The 15,618-nt window shown below is 45.8% G+C and overlaps 6 protein-coding genes across 6 annotated transcripts; 2 read left to right on the top strand and 4 right to left on the bottom strand.

The window, feature by feature from the left end:
- Positions 1–313: 313 nt before the first annotated feature.
- Positions 314–490, top strand: EDB91DRAFT_1035263 (uncharacterized protein; the record flags this gene model as incomplete). The annotated part of the gene is made up of 1 exon (XM_041312791.1): positions 314–490. A coding segment is annotated over one exon (177 nt), but the record flags the coding sequence as incomplete, so codon positions are not given.
- A 1,022-nt stretch (positions 491–1,512) lies between these two features.
- Positions 1,513–4,152, top strand: EDB91DRAFT_1253835 (uncharacterized protein; the record flags this gene model as incomplete). The annotated part of the gene is made up of 5 exons (XM_041323710.1): positions 1,513–2,014; positions 2,040–2,275; positions 2,354–2,542; positions 2,612–2,972; positions 3,845–4,152. 5 exons carry the CDS (start codon positions 1,513–1,515, stop codon positions 4,150–4,152), a joined length of 1,596 nt encoding a protein of 531 aa, XP_041171863.1.
- Positions 4,153–4,621: 469 nt separating this feature from the next.
- EDB91DRAFT_1253834 (uncharacterized protein) lies at positions 4,622–7,779 on the bottom strand (the record flags this gene model as incomplete). Its single annotated transcript, XM_041323709.1, has 5 exons — positions 4,622–5,139; positions 6,683–7,022; positions 7,076–7,246; positions 7,302–7,510; positions 7,566–7,779. 5 exons carry the CDS (start codon positions 7,777–7,779, stop codon positions 4,622–4,624), a joined length of 1,452 nt encoding a protein of 483 aa, XP_041171862.1.
- A 1,357-nt stretch (positions 7,780–9,136) lies between these two features.
- EDB91DRAFT_1086372 (uncharacterized protein) lies at positions 9,137–12,182 on the bottom strand (the record flags this gene model as incomplete). Its single annotated transcript, XM_041316034.1, has 15 exons — positions 9,137–9,242; positions 9,404–9,528; positions 9,569–9,887; positions 9,945–10,182; positions 10,295–10,421; positions 10,469–10,560; positions 10,622–10,742; positions 10,785–10,913; positions 10,963–11,088; positions 11,141–11,272; positions 11,325–11,483; positions 11,535–11,684; positions 11,713–11,805; positions 11,859–12,028; positions 12,074–12,182. The coding sequence occupies 15 exons, from the start codon at positions 12,180–12,182 to the stop codon at positions 9,137–9,139; spliced, it is 2,196 nt and encodes a 731-aa protein (XP_041171861.1).
- A 1,189-nt stretch (positions 12,183–13,371) lies between these two features.
- Positions 13,372–14,122, bottom strand: EDB91DRAFT_890805 (uncharacterized protein). The gene is made up of 8 exons (XM_041328740.1): positions 14,083–14,122; positions 13,972–14,029; positions 13,857–13,912; positions 13,788–13,802; positions 13,707–13,726; positions 13,593–13,653; positions 13,484–13,540; positions 13,372–13,428 (listed from the first exon to the last, which is right to left on the bottom strand). The coding sequence occupies exons 1-8, from the start codon at positions 14,095–14,097 to the stop codon at positions 13,390–13,392; spliced, it is 321 nt and encodes a 106-aa protein (XP_041171860.1). The 5' UTR covers positions 14,098–14,122; the 3' UTR covers positions 13,372–13,389.
- A 646-nt stretch (positions 14,123–14,768) lies between these two features.
- Positions 14,769–15,344, bottom strand: EDB91DRAFT_1315931 (uncharacterized protein; the record flags this gene model as incomplete). Its single annotated transcript, XM_041325171.1, has 1 exon — positions 14,769–15,344. A coding segment is annotated over one exon (570 nt), but the record flags the coding sequence as incomplete, so codon positions are not given.
- Positions 15,345–15,618: the final 274 nt, after the last annotated feature.

The raw sequence follows: 15,618 nt of genomic DNA, 5'->3' as shown, positions 1-15,618 counted from the left end.
ATACCTAACTCTCCCCTGGAATCACCAACACTTGAACCTGTTCAGGCCCCACCTCCTTGGGAAGACTTTCCTGACAATACTTATGAGCAAGACCAAGGGGCATTTGAGCCCTTGCAACTCCCAAAAACAATGGCAAGTTCATGTAAAATGTTGGAATGTCGTTCAAATGATAGCTAAGTATTAAAAAATGCAGAGTCAGAATGACTACCTCAGGCAATGGCTGCCAAGGCAGGAATCATATCTCCATCACCTCCTGGATCGAGAAGCTCCACCAGAAGATAGGAGATGCGTCATCTGCAATCAGGATGGGGTCTTCAAATGTCAAGATTGTCTTGGGGAGCCACTCTATTGCCCAGGCTGTTGCCAGAGTCAACATCATTGCAATCCTTTCCACTGGATCAGTCAATGGAATGGTCAATTCTTCGAGCAAAGTTGTCTGGCTCATGTTGGACTCATCATACACCTCAGTCATGATGGCAAGCAATGTCCGGTAGTCACGGATAGGTGGGATTTGTTTGACGAAGATGAACAAGAAGACCACTTTGAACCTGAAGATCTACCTTCTGTGTTGGGACCCGAGTTCCAGCCCAAGGAAAATACAATGGTCATTTTTGACAAGTCAGGAGTCCATTGCCTCGAGGTTCGATGCTGTGATTGTCCCGATGCCATGAGTCCAGACATTCAAATGTTTTGACATGGCTTTTTCCCTGCATCATTTAACAAGCTGAAGACCGTGTTCACCTTCAGAGTGCTAGATGATTTTCTGTTGGACAACCTCAAATGCAGCACCTCAGCGATGAACTTTTACAGCAAGCTTCAGCGAATGACCTCAAGCATGTTTCCACACCTTGTTCCAGTAATACCATATCTACATCATCTGAAGCACATCTTATTGACAAAGCACATTGCAAGGACCAATACAGAGAGCTTATGAGAGTCGCTTGACAGTGGAGGCAGTTAAAGTCTATGAAATGGCATGGCTTCGGGCATAGTTCCAAGAACCCGAATGCCGGAGATCTCGCATTATTCTGCCCAGCATGTCCTCAGCCCGGGATTAACATATCCTTGTCAGGGGATGAATCACTTGATGAGTGAGTCCCATTCATTACCGAATCTACATCAGCGATATTAAAAACTCCAAGCTGGAAATACAGCTGGTCATTTGTGATGGATGGAAATTTCAAAGCCGAACACCTGCATCCCATCAAGCCATATGATGAAGTTTGGCTCTCCGATGGGTTGGGATTTATGGTGAGAAAGGAAAGGTATCAAAAGCATCTTGAAGAGGCTGCTGACACTGGAAAAATCAAGCTGCAACAATCATTGGGCTGTTAATCAAGCAAATGCAGCTTGGCACAAGCTGGAGTCCACCAGTATCGGGGGAGTAGCCTGTGCCTGACACAGTTGCTTTGTTCCTCACTCAATGATAGATTTTCAGAAAGGTGAAAGGCAAGCCAGACATGCCGTTCAACATTCCCAAGTTGACCATGCATCATTTGCAGACAAATGAACATGGACTACGCACTTTGTGAGGCTACCCAGCACAACATGGATGGGATTACAAGGGCTGTCACCTTCTATGACATCAACTGTCAATACAACAAGCACTTGCATGTTCGGGTGGATCAAAACCAATTTCTGACAATGGTTCCAGAATTGACCGTCATTCCCGGAATCGGGCTGTGGCACATCCATGGACATCAGGATAGCTGCTATGTCAGATATGCATCAAATTTCATTGAAGGCATTGGTCGCATTGATGGAGAGATCATGGAGACCCTATGGGCACATCTCAACCTGATTTCTCCTGCTGCTCAGGGAATGTCTTCCCCACATCGGAAGGAATGTCTTGATTTCCAGATGAATGATTCCAACTTTTGCAAGATGATCTGCATGAAGAGGACCCTTTGCCAGAAATACAAGCAGGCAAAGAATGGCATTGCTGAAAGTGGAAAGGCTTTTGACAGACTCGACGAAGCCGCACTGGCCAACTTAAAGACAGACTGGTTAGCAAGTGAGAGGATCACTCAGTCTAACAGATCACAAGATCCAGCTGCGATGGATATATGAGATTAATATCAAGAAGGGTGAGATCACTCTGTCTCAATTGAGGTCTGAATTCATTTTGAACCCAGCACTGAGCAAAAAGGAGATAGAGCTGAGACTGCTGCAGGAGGGTAATGCCCATCATGCAGCACCTTCTCGCAGATCTGTGGCAACATGGATATCAATGGGCCTGGCAATTGAAGAGGCTCAAATTGCATTGCACATCGAGGTCCGAAGAATAGGAAAAAGAACTACCAAGACTCAGAGATTAGACATCGCCTGGTAATGTGATTTTCTACAAGGCCAGATAGATGCATTCACTCAGACTGCTCTGATGCATCTGGGAGAGGGATATGATGCAGATGACGACCCTGATGATTTGAATATAGACATTCTTGATGATCTCGATGATGACCCGGAGGATTTCATCAGGACATCCGATACATGGACAAACTCCCCCGAGCTCACTGTCATCCCATTGCCATCAAACCTTGGGGTAGATTGATGCAAATGTTGTATGGCAGAGGATCTGATTCTGCTGGAGTTGTTGCTTTGTGAAGGACAGGCCAATGATGCCCTTCACAACCTCCGAATTCACTTGTGCAACAAGGCAATACTCTTCCAAACAACAGTTAGGCAAGCCAAATCTCAAGCATTGAAAACCCGAGCTTGGTCCCAGGTGACATCAGTGCACCAGGTGGTGTCCCTCCATGCCAGCATATATACCAAGACAAGGAAGCAAATGATAAAACTTGAGCCGGGCCAAGACCAGCTGGAAAAATATAAACCCCTCCTTCAGGAGCAGCTCAAAGTCAGCACGGCCGTCGGTGATCCTAATGCCCGAGGTCGGCAAAATGAGTCTCTCGCTTGGTTCTGGGATATCGAAGTAGATTTGGGGGGTCCGAATCACTCGTGGAATGAGGAATGTGAGTTCCAGTGTGGGGAACGTCCCCACTGTAGGCCCATATCCCATATAATTCCCATGCCTTCCCACCATTTTCCCGTGCATTCTGCTACCATCCTGCCACCCATCTGCACCTTCCCCGAGCCGTCCGCTACATGGAACCAAGCAGAACCCAGCAGAACCCAGCGGAACAATTGTGTACCACATGCATCATATCCTTTTAGCCTTTGGAATGTCCTCCTCCGTCCTGTCCTTGTCCTTCCATCCTCACTGGTGAGTACTAGCTACGTTCCCCGTGTTACTAACATGTTCCTATCTGATTTCATATGTGTTTGTCATATACCTGATCTGACCGCTCCAATACTAATATCCGCTCCGCTTTCTGACCCCTCCACTCCATCCATCCTCCACTCCGTCCAATCACAAGTCCACATTCCACCCTATGCTTCCGCTCAACCGCTCAACTGGTCCCCTTCCATAACCTCTCCATTCAACTGGACCTCTTTCCCCTTTTAGGTATATACCTTCCCCATTGGTACATAGACCCTTACTTCCGGATCACCAGTAATTCCTATTACCGCTTGATCACTGATCCGATGCGTACATATTGATATCCGCCCCGACTTATGTCTTCACCTATGTAAAATACTTACAAACTATATCCTTGGTACATAGCTTTACTACATAGTTATCCTGATCACTGCCTCATACATAGTAGTATATAACATATCATGTACTTAGATATTTTTCCTCAGTCTTAATATTACTTGCCTTCTTGCAGTTATATCTTGTGAGGATTCTCAGTAGGACCTTGCCTCCTCTGGACACAAGTCTCAACTTGTTGTCATCTCCAACCCTCCAACCCTCCGCTCTGACTTAGAGCTGTGCTCTAAGTCCTCTCCTCATTACTCTGCCCCTATCAAATATCCTCCTTCGCCCCTCCGCATTATCCTCCACCTTCCCCACCCCTACCATCACTCCTCTGTTCCTACCCACTCTCCACATCACCCCTCGCCTTCTCTGCTCTGCTCCTAGTAGGTCCGCCGCTAGTAGCTCTTATTCCCCGACCCTCAAAGCAGACCCAAGCAGTCCATTCATCCTACCATCGGACAATGTCGGACCCGCTCCAAATTTGGGGCACGTACTCGGCTAAGGGCGCAGCACAAGAGCTGAAGCCAAGCCCTGACCCCTCTGCTTCCTGAGTTGGCACGGTACCTAACAGTGTTACGGTACTTATACGGATCCTTCCGCTACTCGGGACCGGTTCCTTATCTCACAGCCTCACCCGGTTGTAGCATAGCGCATCTTGGAACCCTTTCCTATATAAGCAGCAATAGATGGGATCTTAGTTTTTTACCTTCTGATAGACTCGACTCCACTTTCACTTACAGAGTACTTCCCAGTACTCCACTCACTGTCTAAAATATCTTCCCGAATCTATTCCTGATCACATTGCATCGTTCCCACCCCCGTGAGTTCCGCTCAAAACACCTGACATTGGATCCGACGACTTGGAGCAAGTACCAGACACAAGCCTGGTCTGACTTTGCCCAATCATCCTCCTGCAGGCTCGTAGTTTCTTTTCCCTCTGTTTGTTCCCCATTAGTTCTGTTTGTTCCCCGTTTGTTCTGTTTGTTCCCCATTAGTTCCATTAGTTCCGCTCATCATGCATTAGTTCCGCTCATCGCGCGCTGAGTTCCGCTCGTTGGGAACCCTCCGCATTTTTGTGTTCCCAGTCCTAGTAAGGACCGGAACCCTTCGGGTCGCTAGACAGAGTCTAGTCTTTGTTTCCTCGCACTTATTTGAGGACTCGCTACCCAGTAGCAATCCCCTCGGGACAAGTATAAGTCTCGCACCCTTGTTAGACTTCTGAATCACCCAGAGTCTATTTTCCTCACCCACACCGGCTTGCTTGACAAATGCCTGCGATCTGACTGGACCTGCATGAAGTTTACCAAGTTCATTGGCTTCGGGCAAAGGCACTACGGGATCGATGGAAGGAAGAACTGATATTGGTGGAATTGGAGATGGATTGGACATGTAATTTCTTCTTGTGGAAATCAATGCAATGGGGCGACCGGATGAGGGAATCATTGGTGAAACGCCTTCTGGGTCATGCTTGCTACTCTGGAAGGCAATCACAAATGTATTCATTACTGGTGCAGGATGCTCAGGCAGTGTTTCAAGACCTGCAGAGCATGTTAATAGATGCCTGAGATGAATGAATTATGAATATTTTCTGCTGATATATGATTCGATCCCAACAATTGAGTCTCAGCAAGGGGCCGGGTCAGCCCATGTCGGAGTTTGAATTATTTTATCAATCCATCAGTGGATCCCATCTGAAAAAACCGTCATTATCATTGCTAGCGTCCTACTCCTGCATTGCCCATGTCTGAATTAAATTCACCTCCTGCATCCACTTTTGCACCTCCTGCATCTACTTCTGCCACTGAGGATTCCGGCAATGAATATAAACCCCCCACAATGAGTCTTGCAGATATTGCACTAATCCAATCTAGAGCAGCGTTGAGGACAATGGTCTCATCCTTCCGGAGCAGCTGGATGGCACCCCGGCTCCATCACTGGTGGGACTGAAGTGGATTAGGGAACACCTGGTGTCGTTGATTCAGGACCATCAGGAGGGCATCCGTGATAAGATGGTGGAGATTGATATGTACACTGACACCCTAGCCTGGTTGAAGAGAGCCAGAGGGGATGATCCATATTAAATGTTAGTGTATCAAATGTTCATGCCCTCAGATGTATGTTGTACAGATCTTTGACTCAATGTTGAGTTCTGGGTACCTAGTTCCAGGTATCAAGTTCCGGGTACCGAGCATTGAGTACCAAGGTTAGGAACTAACATAACTAAGGTCCAGGTGTCGAGTACTGAACACTGAACACCAAATACCAAATGCCGAGTATCGACGTCCGGGTATCAAGTTCCGTGTATCAAGATCCAGGTACCGAGCATTGACCATTGAGTTCTGGGTATCAAGGTCTGGGTGTCGAGTACCAAACACCGAACAGTACCGAGTGCTGAGTACCAAAACCTGGCATACACATTTTGTAAATTGGACAAATCACCGTACTGAGTACCAAGTACTGAGTACCGAGCTCTGGGTTCCGGGTTCTGGGTGTTGAGTACCAATCCGGGTGCCGAATGCCGAGTGCCGGGCATTGACTACCGAGCTCCGAGTTCTGGGCCTCGAGTACCGAGTGCTGAGTACTGAAACCTGGAATACACATTTTGTAAATTGGACACATCACTGTACTGAGTACTGAGTACCGAGCTCCAGGTGCCGATGTCCGGGTGTCGAGTACTGAACACCATATACCGATTACTGGCTTCCAGGTGTTTAGTGCCGAATGCCGAGTTCCAGGAGTGGAGTACCAAGTTCCGGGTATCAAATGTCGAACATTCATCTGTTTGATGATTGATTATTGGCACTCGAACATTGGTAATTGGTATTTGACAGTAGGTACTATCACATGGGTACTAAGTTATGTGCCTGTTCTATCCTTGCCAGGATGGAGTATGTATGTGATCCATCCTAGCCCATCCACATGAGGGAATCCCGGCATAAATATGAACAGAATCCCTCATGTACCATGCCCAAGCAATTCTATCCCCTTCCACTTCATGAACCCCATGTCTTACAATCCTTCCTGAAAACGCGATAATACAGCCAGGCTCATACATGAACTCCAGCTGAAGACTTGGCATACTCATGCGAGCATTCAAATAACTACCCATGGTGGTGAGAATATCGAAGCATTCAGGAATGGATTTGTGGTCTCGATGATTGGGGGTTTGCCAATTGGAAATGATGGTGAGGGTGTTAAACACGGATGCCCAGTACTGGAGGGTCTCTGACATCCTTGGAAGATTCTTGCTTTCAGCTGATTGTCTGAGGCTTAAAAAGGCTCGTATCCCTGCCCAGTACTGCTCAGGATGCATCACCCTGAGTGCGGCTGATGCGATGGCTGCCAGCCTGGCAATGGCTTTGAGAATATTCTCAGAGAATGGTCCCTTCAATGAGGCAGATACTGCCGGGTCTGACAGATTCTACTGGATTGGTCAGTGTAACTATCGGAAATCACCATCTCATGAGATCCCACCTTGTGCCCCTGTTGAAACCAAGCCAGAGATAGATTGATGCATCCAGGAGATGTGCCATCATTTTCTGAGCTTGGTTTGAACCAATCCTGATTAGTTCGCCAACTCCCATCAACCTTTACACTTTTTGCAAGGCTTGGACTGAGCAAATCGGAGGCTGCCAGAATTTCCTTCTGGAGTTCCCATTTCATATTCCATATCCATTGAGTAACAAAATATATTACCCACCTGGGTGGTTTCCGTCAGGGCATCCAGGAGGTACCACACAATGATGGCGCCAGTAGCATCGAGAACTGTGGCGGGTATGTCAACCAACTTTGTACCTTCATGGCCAGGAGGACACCTCTCAAGCAACTTCGCCTCTCTTTCTTCATTATGTCCAGTGTCCTTCAGGGAGATCATTTTGCTGTATCTCGCAATATCAATCTGCATCTGAACTGTGAAGCAATTTGAATGATCAAATGGACTGTCCAAATCTGCGGGAAGACCCACTGGGATTGTTATATGCCTTTATGAGGCAATCCACCAATTGATCGCAAGCCATCACCAGATTGGTGTCTAGCTTAGGAGAAGGTATGACTGGGTCTCCTCCTGTTTTCTCAGCAATGAATTTCTGTTCAGTATATTCACATGCCTCATGAGTGACAGTCAAGGCCCAAGTGTGCCAGAAGGTTATTTCAATATCGGAGGTGGAAGACACATTCATGATGGTGTTAATCTTGGGAAATCAGATGGTCAATGCCAGATGTCCACAGACTTTAAAGGTGGTGGAGATAGGGTGGATCAGATAGGGAACCTTGATTTTAGCTTTCAAAGATGGATTATCATTTCATTGCTATACTAATATGTCAATTAAATACCGGATAATTGGAAGGGTGCTAGATATCAAATATTTGAGTGTCGGGACCCGGGACCCAGAACTTCCGGATCCCAGAACTCGGTACATGATGCTTGGTTCATTCAAATTTCGGTAGTTGGAACTTAGCTTTCAAAGACAGATTATCATTCATTGCAATGTTAGTATGTCAATGAAATATTTGCAAGCCTATATACTTAAAACACTAAAAAATGCGAAACACTTCTTTTCATAGTGTGTCCTTGAGGAAGACAAGGTTACAGCACTACAAGAAATGGTCCTTGTGTCCTGAGCTTCTAACATGTGGTATATACATATAAATTCATTGTAGAGAGCATATTTACTGGACCATATGTCTAATACCTGAAAAATGCGAACTGGTTTATGTTTTTTGAGAGGTATGTATCAATTTAACATATCTACTGATGTAGGACACTTTAGAGGCTCAAACAAGCGGTATAATATATTAATTAACACTCTAATATATGATATATACAGTCAGAATAGCTCCCCTGCTAAAGGGGCAAAAAAGCGAATATGTTTTAGTCCTGGGATGCACATATTGTAGTCAGCACTGTAGACTACTGTACAAGCTCTTATACAATGAAAAAAGCGGTCTATTGTATCATTTTATGTACATACATGCTAAGCTACAACTTAAATACAAGAGTGTGCAAGAGGAAAAGCTGTGGTGAAGCAAGTAGAGCCAGGGAGGTATGTGGGAATAGCGAAAATATTGGAATATCCATATTTGGTGATATTTCAGGTGGTAGTGCTGCTTTGGGGAGATCCAGATCTTTGGATTGTGCCTGGTATCATTTGGGAAGCATGCAAGAAGTGCTGTCTAGGACATTAAGCTTCATGTCAACAGCTCCGAAACAAACTTGCAAAATGTGTTGTGTCTTACCACTGTAGAAAGGACGGGTTATATAAATTCGGTGGATTATGCACTGATATTCTCTATACCAAAAATCCACTGAAAACCGTAACTTTATTCAGTGCATTGAAAAGTATACCACTGAATTTCCAGTAAATGTATGCAGGCTTAGAAATTCAGTGGATGGTGGGAAATCAGTGGATTCCAGCTGCACCCTGGTCTGGGTCCAAAATACATGATGCAAGCATTATTACTACATGGTGCACAATATAACTTATCTATAACATAATGGAGGGTATAAGTCGTGTTGCTGTGCTCAAGAAGTCCCAATCAATGTGCAGAGAGTCCACAGTAGCTAGGAGGAAGAAAGTTCGAATGTGATTTGATGTTGTGTTGGCGATCTGGGGTGGTGGCATTCAGAACAAATCCAAGGCAACTGCAAATGAAGATGACAACAACAATGAAGTCAGTACGTAGCAAGAACAATGTGGAAATGAACCAGGAAGCGTGAGGTCTTACTGGTCAGCAACATGCATGGTTCAAGTTTTCTGATCATTTTCACATCAGTTTTGCAATTCATCACGCAAACGATCACACCTTTGTGGATGCTCGAGTCCGCTTGGCAGGGGGAGGTGCAGCAGAATCGTCGTGACAACCTGAAAACTTGGAGGGTCTGGGTGCAGGCTGAACTGGGGCACGGAGGGCCTTCTATGCAAGGAAGACTTGAGTGTTCACATTCAAAGGTGATAAATAGTCACATACCTTGATTGAACAATCCACCGCTGGTTGCTTGCATGCAACTGCCATGATAATGTCATAAATATCATGATTGTGGCCTTGATCATCAATTCCTTGCAGCATGTCACCAACATCTCCACTCCCGGTCATGTACTCATAGGTGTCCATCTCATCCTCCGACTTGAGATCTTCCATGATCAACCGAAGGGCTATGAAGGGAATGAGGATAAAGTGGGTATACTGTTGAAGAGTCAATGGCTGAAACGCAGTCATAGAAGTAGTTGTCAAATCAACTAAGTGCTGAATGCACGCCTGGATCACGGTGTAACCTTTTGGCCCATAGCTAGTTGGGTAGAAAAATTCAACCTGACAAGTCCCTTCACGATTAGTGAGTACTTACTAGCCAGGTCGAGCAACATCAAGTAGTAGTTGAGGTGCAGTCATCTTGAAGTTCTTGTGCTTTGAGAATGAATCAAAGGCTTGTTTGCAATTCATTCCGAATTTCTTCTCAGCGATGAGGTTGCCAGAAAAGAGATTAAAGACATAGCAACTCTCCTTGGCATCGCTGGATATAAGAAGATGCTGGACTTCACCTTCAAGCACTTTCATGCGAGGTGGGATTAACTTGAAGTCGATAGCTGTGGGCCATCCAAACATTAGTGCTTGCTGGAGAAGCACTTCTCTGACGACACTTCGTGATTTCCAGGCAGATCTCGAGCTCTTTGCAAGCAACAGATACTGAAAATTGACCGTCAGCAGTGAGGTGAGCCTGGCGTGCATCAAGCAACTCTTGAAGCCGAGAACTAATATTAGTGGGAAGATTTTCGAAGCACCCATCTCGTGGGCATTTGAATAGTCCAGTGGCACGATCCTGTACCTTTTTATCACCATCAACCAGCAATAAGATCATGTGAGAATTCTTACACTGACGTCTACATTTCCATTGGTTTGTCCTGATGGTGAGGTCGTCTGCTGTTCGGTGATATCAAGCTCATCTTCAGATTCCTGTGTCGCGACTGTTAGTGAAAAGAATGTCTGACAATGGAGAAAATAGCTATCAGGCCACGATCATGACACGTTTGCGCTTGAATTTGGCAGGTATATTCTCTGATGCCTCAACCCCTGTGTGCTGAACCTCCGCTGATATCAACTCATTAAACTCATCATCTGAACTGTTGTCGGCATTCTGTGATACATACTGTTCAATCAGAACATATAGTCGTAATGCAAATGAACACACCTTATTGCCCTTTGGAGGCTCCTTTGCCAGTAGGCTTGAAGCAGCCTTCATATCAGAGGACTTGGGACATGCCCTGGATCCTTTTGACTTTGGATTGGTGATGGGTACCTTCATAACAGCCTTCTTTTCCTGGAACATGGCATGTGTTAGTGGTGTCCAACACGATAAACAGCCTTACTATAGCTATAATGTCAGCAGGTTTCTTCTTGGTGATTTTCTTGGGAGCCTTCTTCACTGATGCTGGTGTGTCATTGACACCCTCCTCACTCTCGGGTTCAAAGTTGAAGTCGTCCTGATCATCAGGCTTATGTCCATCAGGCAAGTCCAGCATCCTCCAAGACACGACAACAACTTACTATAGTGGTGGCCGTTTTCTTTTGGGTAGTCTTCCTAGTGATCTTCTTGGGAGCCTTCTTCACTGACACTGGTGTGTCATCAACACCCTCTTCACTCTTGGGTTCAAAGTCAAAGTCGTCCTGATCATCAGGCTTATGTCCGTCAGGCAAGTCCAGTGTCCTCCAAGGCAAGACAATGACTTACTATAGCGGAGGCCGTTTTCTTTAGGGTAGTTTTCCTAGTGATCTTCTTGGGAGCCTTCTTCACTGGCACCAGTGCATGGTTGACGTCCCCTTCACTCTCAGGTTCGATGTCAAGGTTATCCTCATCATCCGGCTCATTACCTTCCTCATTGTGGCAGTCCTATAATGTTAGTGGTATGATACTGTCGCTTATTATTATGAAAGATGATACCTTGTTCCATGAATTGTTAAGTTGGTACTTAGCATCGTGCTTCTGATTGAGAAGCATACATTTGAGGACATTGCGGATCAGCCATCCATCTGCAAACTGCTGAAAGAACGGAAATTTAATCTGGACCTTTGTATCTGAGTGAGCAAATATCTAACCAGAGACTTGTCAGAGTACTCACCTCTAATACGACTTCATTGATAAGCGATGGGGGTTGTTGTCGAAAGGTCTTCTTCCGTTCCAACGTCGAGTTCACAATAATGCGAATTTCATGCTAGAATATGTGATTAGCAAGTCAATGGTGATAGATTGAGTGCATATATCCACCATATAGCCATTGTAGTGTCCCTTGTTACCCTTCAGCCCCATTGCATCTTGGAGACTGTATCCACCAGCTGAAACCTTGCCGGCTGCACCCTTTGGTTTTGGAATAATGTGCTTTCCGGAATGTAGAGCCGGGAGTGCATGCTTGCGGTGATCCACAACTACAGTAGTGCCTGAGTATTGACACGACTCTGCAAATCACAGACAGAATCACATACCATGAGGCCTGATAGTTGCCCATTTGGAAGTTGCATCTACACGTGTAATGGGACTGGAAATATGAGTGGATTTACCCTTTGAAATCTTTTTGGACGATTTAGAGACCATGGCTGCAGTGAGCAAAAGGGGTAAACGCGTCCAAAGACGCGACACGTTGTGACCATTTCTGTAAAATTATGTAATACCTATAATTGGAAACCTCAGTGAAAGGTGATACATCTGTCGTCGATACAGCCCGTTGTTCAAGACAGAGTGGTGAGCCCATCTCAGAGATAGCCAATGCCCCTCAACAGCCGCTTGCAGATCATCAGGAACACAGCAGTTCAAGTGAACTCGCTGCATTCAACACAATAACCTCTCCTAGAGTATCGATTTCAAAGTGCCAAGCAATCACTGCCAGTGCGAACTAAATAGTACATCAAGGACTTGTCAAGGACCTGGGTACTCATGCACTGTAATTGCACAGTATACATATGGAACTGATCCATAAAGGGCACCCCTCTCCTGAGGCCTAGAATGCATAAACTGACGTGCTGTACTGTCATGTACTATGTTTGGACCAGGCTCTGAGCAGTGCTGTCGGCATCAAGACAGAGGAGTCATGATAGAGTCAATATTGAGAGACTGACCAAAACATTCGTTCATAACATCACCATTGGACTGACAGTACTATAGAAAGCTCCAGAATATGAGTGTCTTTGGATTCGTTGGAAGAGGGTTGATTTTGAAAACGGGTGAGAACATTTGCAAGGTTGTGGCAAGAAGAAAGATAGTCATGGTCTTGAGTCAACTTGGAATTATTGCACTGTGGTGCAGTTGACTCAAAACTTGCTGGGAGCCATGTCAACTACTATGGTTGGCCATGTGCAGTGAGCTCTCCTGTATTCTCCTTTTCGACGTTGTCTGCACACCAGAGTACGAAGTTGACCATCACTACTTTTACCATCACGCGGGAATCCATTTAACTCACAACTACTAACACACACACATCTTTCTCATGCACTTTCATCAGCGCAAGCGTGTGTCTGCCATCTCCCCTTAAGAATCATGGACTGCTAACACTCAACAAGACAGCCAACAGGAAGCATCATATCCTCCGCGATCTATCCTAATTGTGAACAAACTCCAGACAGAGCCTGTGGTTGGGGCAATTGATGAACTACTGGAGTGCGTGATACATCATTCAGCCAATTAACATGTTGTGCTCAACACCCAACAGCCACGTACAAAAGAATATCCAGGTGTGAAGGTGTTCTCTGAAGACCGCCCGGACATTCCTTCCGGTGCAGAAGTTCTTTACCTTTCGAGTGTACCATCAAGAAAGTAGATACATGGCACCCGGATAAAAAGCCACCTAGTCAAAACTGACATTGAGCTACGCTGGAGGAGTATCCTTGAAAGTTGCATACCTCTGGTAGACCAATGAATATCTGACAGGCGATGATGCTGGTGAAGTTGTGCGTCACCTACAGAGATAATTGAGGTCTATGAAAGAAACATGCAGTATGGATCACTGACCCCAGTCAGAGCACTTGTTAGTCCCCATAGCACTACACAAGTACCAATGTAGAAGGACAGTCTGATATGTCTCAATTGGAGGGGAAATCAGCAGATCAATTCAGGAATACGGACCTGGTTACATAATTGAGAAGCTTATTAAAATGGCAGTCATCAATCAAGTGCCGGATGCTCTGAAATTACCATCAGGCTTACCATGTTGGACGGGATCTAGAGAACATCAAAATGAGTTTTCCAGACATTCAATCACACTTGTGCATGTACCTGTGCTGGACAATAAGAGGCATATAAGATTGCAACGACTGTGTTGTACTGGATGTCTGAGGGGGAAAAGAATGAAATGTAGATTAGCTGAAAAATAAGATACACTGATACAGACCAGTCAATCCAAGGTCTGTCTCTAGACCCTTCAGTCTAGCAGATGTTATCGCGACACGCTATTCAAACTATCTGTCAGCGTCTTCCATACTAAACAAAAAATCACACTCACATCGATGTAGTTCATGATGAATATAATTATGATTGTTGGCAGCAGGCAGAAATTGAGTTTCCACACAAGCATAGTGCTTGACAAAGTAGTCAGATAGAGAGATGTCCAGAATTGCCTGAGGAACGAAAGTGAGCCAAAAAAAAAAACAGTCAAAATTTGTGGACGTGGTGGAAGGGGAAGTGGTGCTCCACTACTCAGTCTCGGGGCAGGGTCGCGCCATACCGGACTTCATAGGGAGGGGAGTTTAAGCAAACCAAAAAGGATGCTCACCAATTACAACATTCAGCGCCTTGCTCTGTCCCTCATACCCGCTGCACTTCTTCTTAAAGGCATAGATTGTACAGAGGTGTGTGTGAGGTTGAAAATTTGACGGTCCTTTTGGTGGGGTTTGCAGTCCTGGATGTACAGTCCTGAGATGGGCGAAGCGGAGTTGGGATCAGCACGTTCGGACTGGAAAATTGACGGTCCTCAGGTGAGAAATTTGCAGTCCTTTCGAATCCCACTCGGCAACACTTACCAGGACTCTGCACGTCACATTAGGTCACAGATTCAGTCATGCATAGATCTCTTATTGCATAGGTATTGGAGGGGTTCCGACGCAATGCACTATGAGCAAGTCAACCGTATATATGCGGTATCGTACAGGTAATTGTTGACCTAAATTTGAAAATTCCTCGCACATGCTAATACAACTATAGTATCTCAAAAGTCCTGACATTCATCATACCATTAACAGCAGCCACATCTTTAACTTGTGCAATGATATCGTGGTCTGACGCGATTCTCTTGTATTCTCTGCTGCGCTGCTGTGCTAGTAAAAATGCGCCAAACGGCTGTCCAAGGCGAACAATCAATTGCAACGCTCGCGAGTGAGATTCTGAATCATCTGTCCCTTTGTCTGCAGACGACATAGACGAATCATGTAAAGGAGACTCAAGCGGGGTCAAATAATCTTCCATGATCTGTGACCCATCTGGAGAATGGGATGGCTCTGCAGAGTCGGGCAGTTCCACAAAGTTGGGCAGCTTGAGGAGAGAGCGATTCCACGGAAGAACAAGCAAGAATGTCTGCGGAATGGGTCTTGCCTGCGAGAACTGAACCAGCTTGTCTTCTGTGGTGATCAGCAAGTCACGAAGCCCATCTACCTTGACTTCATACATAGTATATGTCTCCTGGCCTTGACAAGGCTGCCATCTGACTTGTTTGACAGAGAATGTGATGGAAGGGAGATGAAGCCGGCAGTTTGCAAAACGGGGAGCACTGAGGGAGTCAAGTGTGCTGTACAATTTTGAAGCCAACCCAACAGCACCTATTACTCCCACCTGTTAGGTACCATGCCGGCTCAAGAGGCAGAGGGGTCAGGGCTTGGCTTCAGCTCTTGCGCTGCGCCCTTAGCCAAGTATGTGCCCTGAATTTGGAGTGGGTCCGACGTTGTCCGACAGTAGGACAAGTGGTCCGCTTGGGTCCGCTTTGGGGGTCAGGGAGTAAGGGCTGCTAGCGGTGGACCGACTAGGAGTGGAGCGGAGAAGGCGGGGA

Source organism: Suillus paluster (assembly GCF_016628075.1).
Source record: "Suillus paluster strain FC165 chromosome Unknown EDB91scaffold_93, whole genome shotgun sequence".
In the NCBI taxonomy this organism is placed as follows: domain Eukaryota; kingdom Fungi; phylum Basidiomycota; class Agaricomycetes; order Boletales; family Suillaceae; genus Suillus; species Suillus paluster.
Note: the sequence above shows the minus strand (reverse complement) of the source record. Positions and strands in the feature narration are given on the sequence as shown.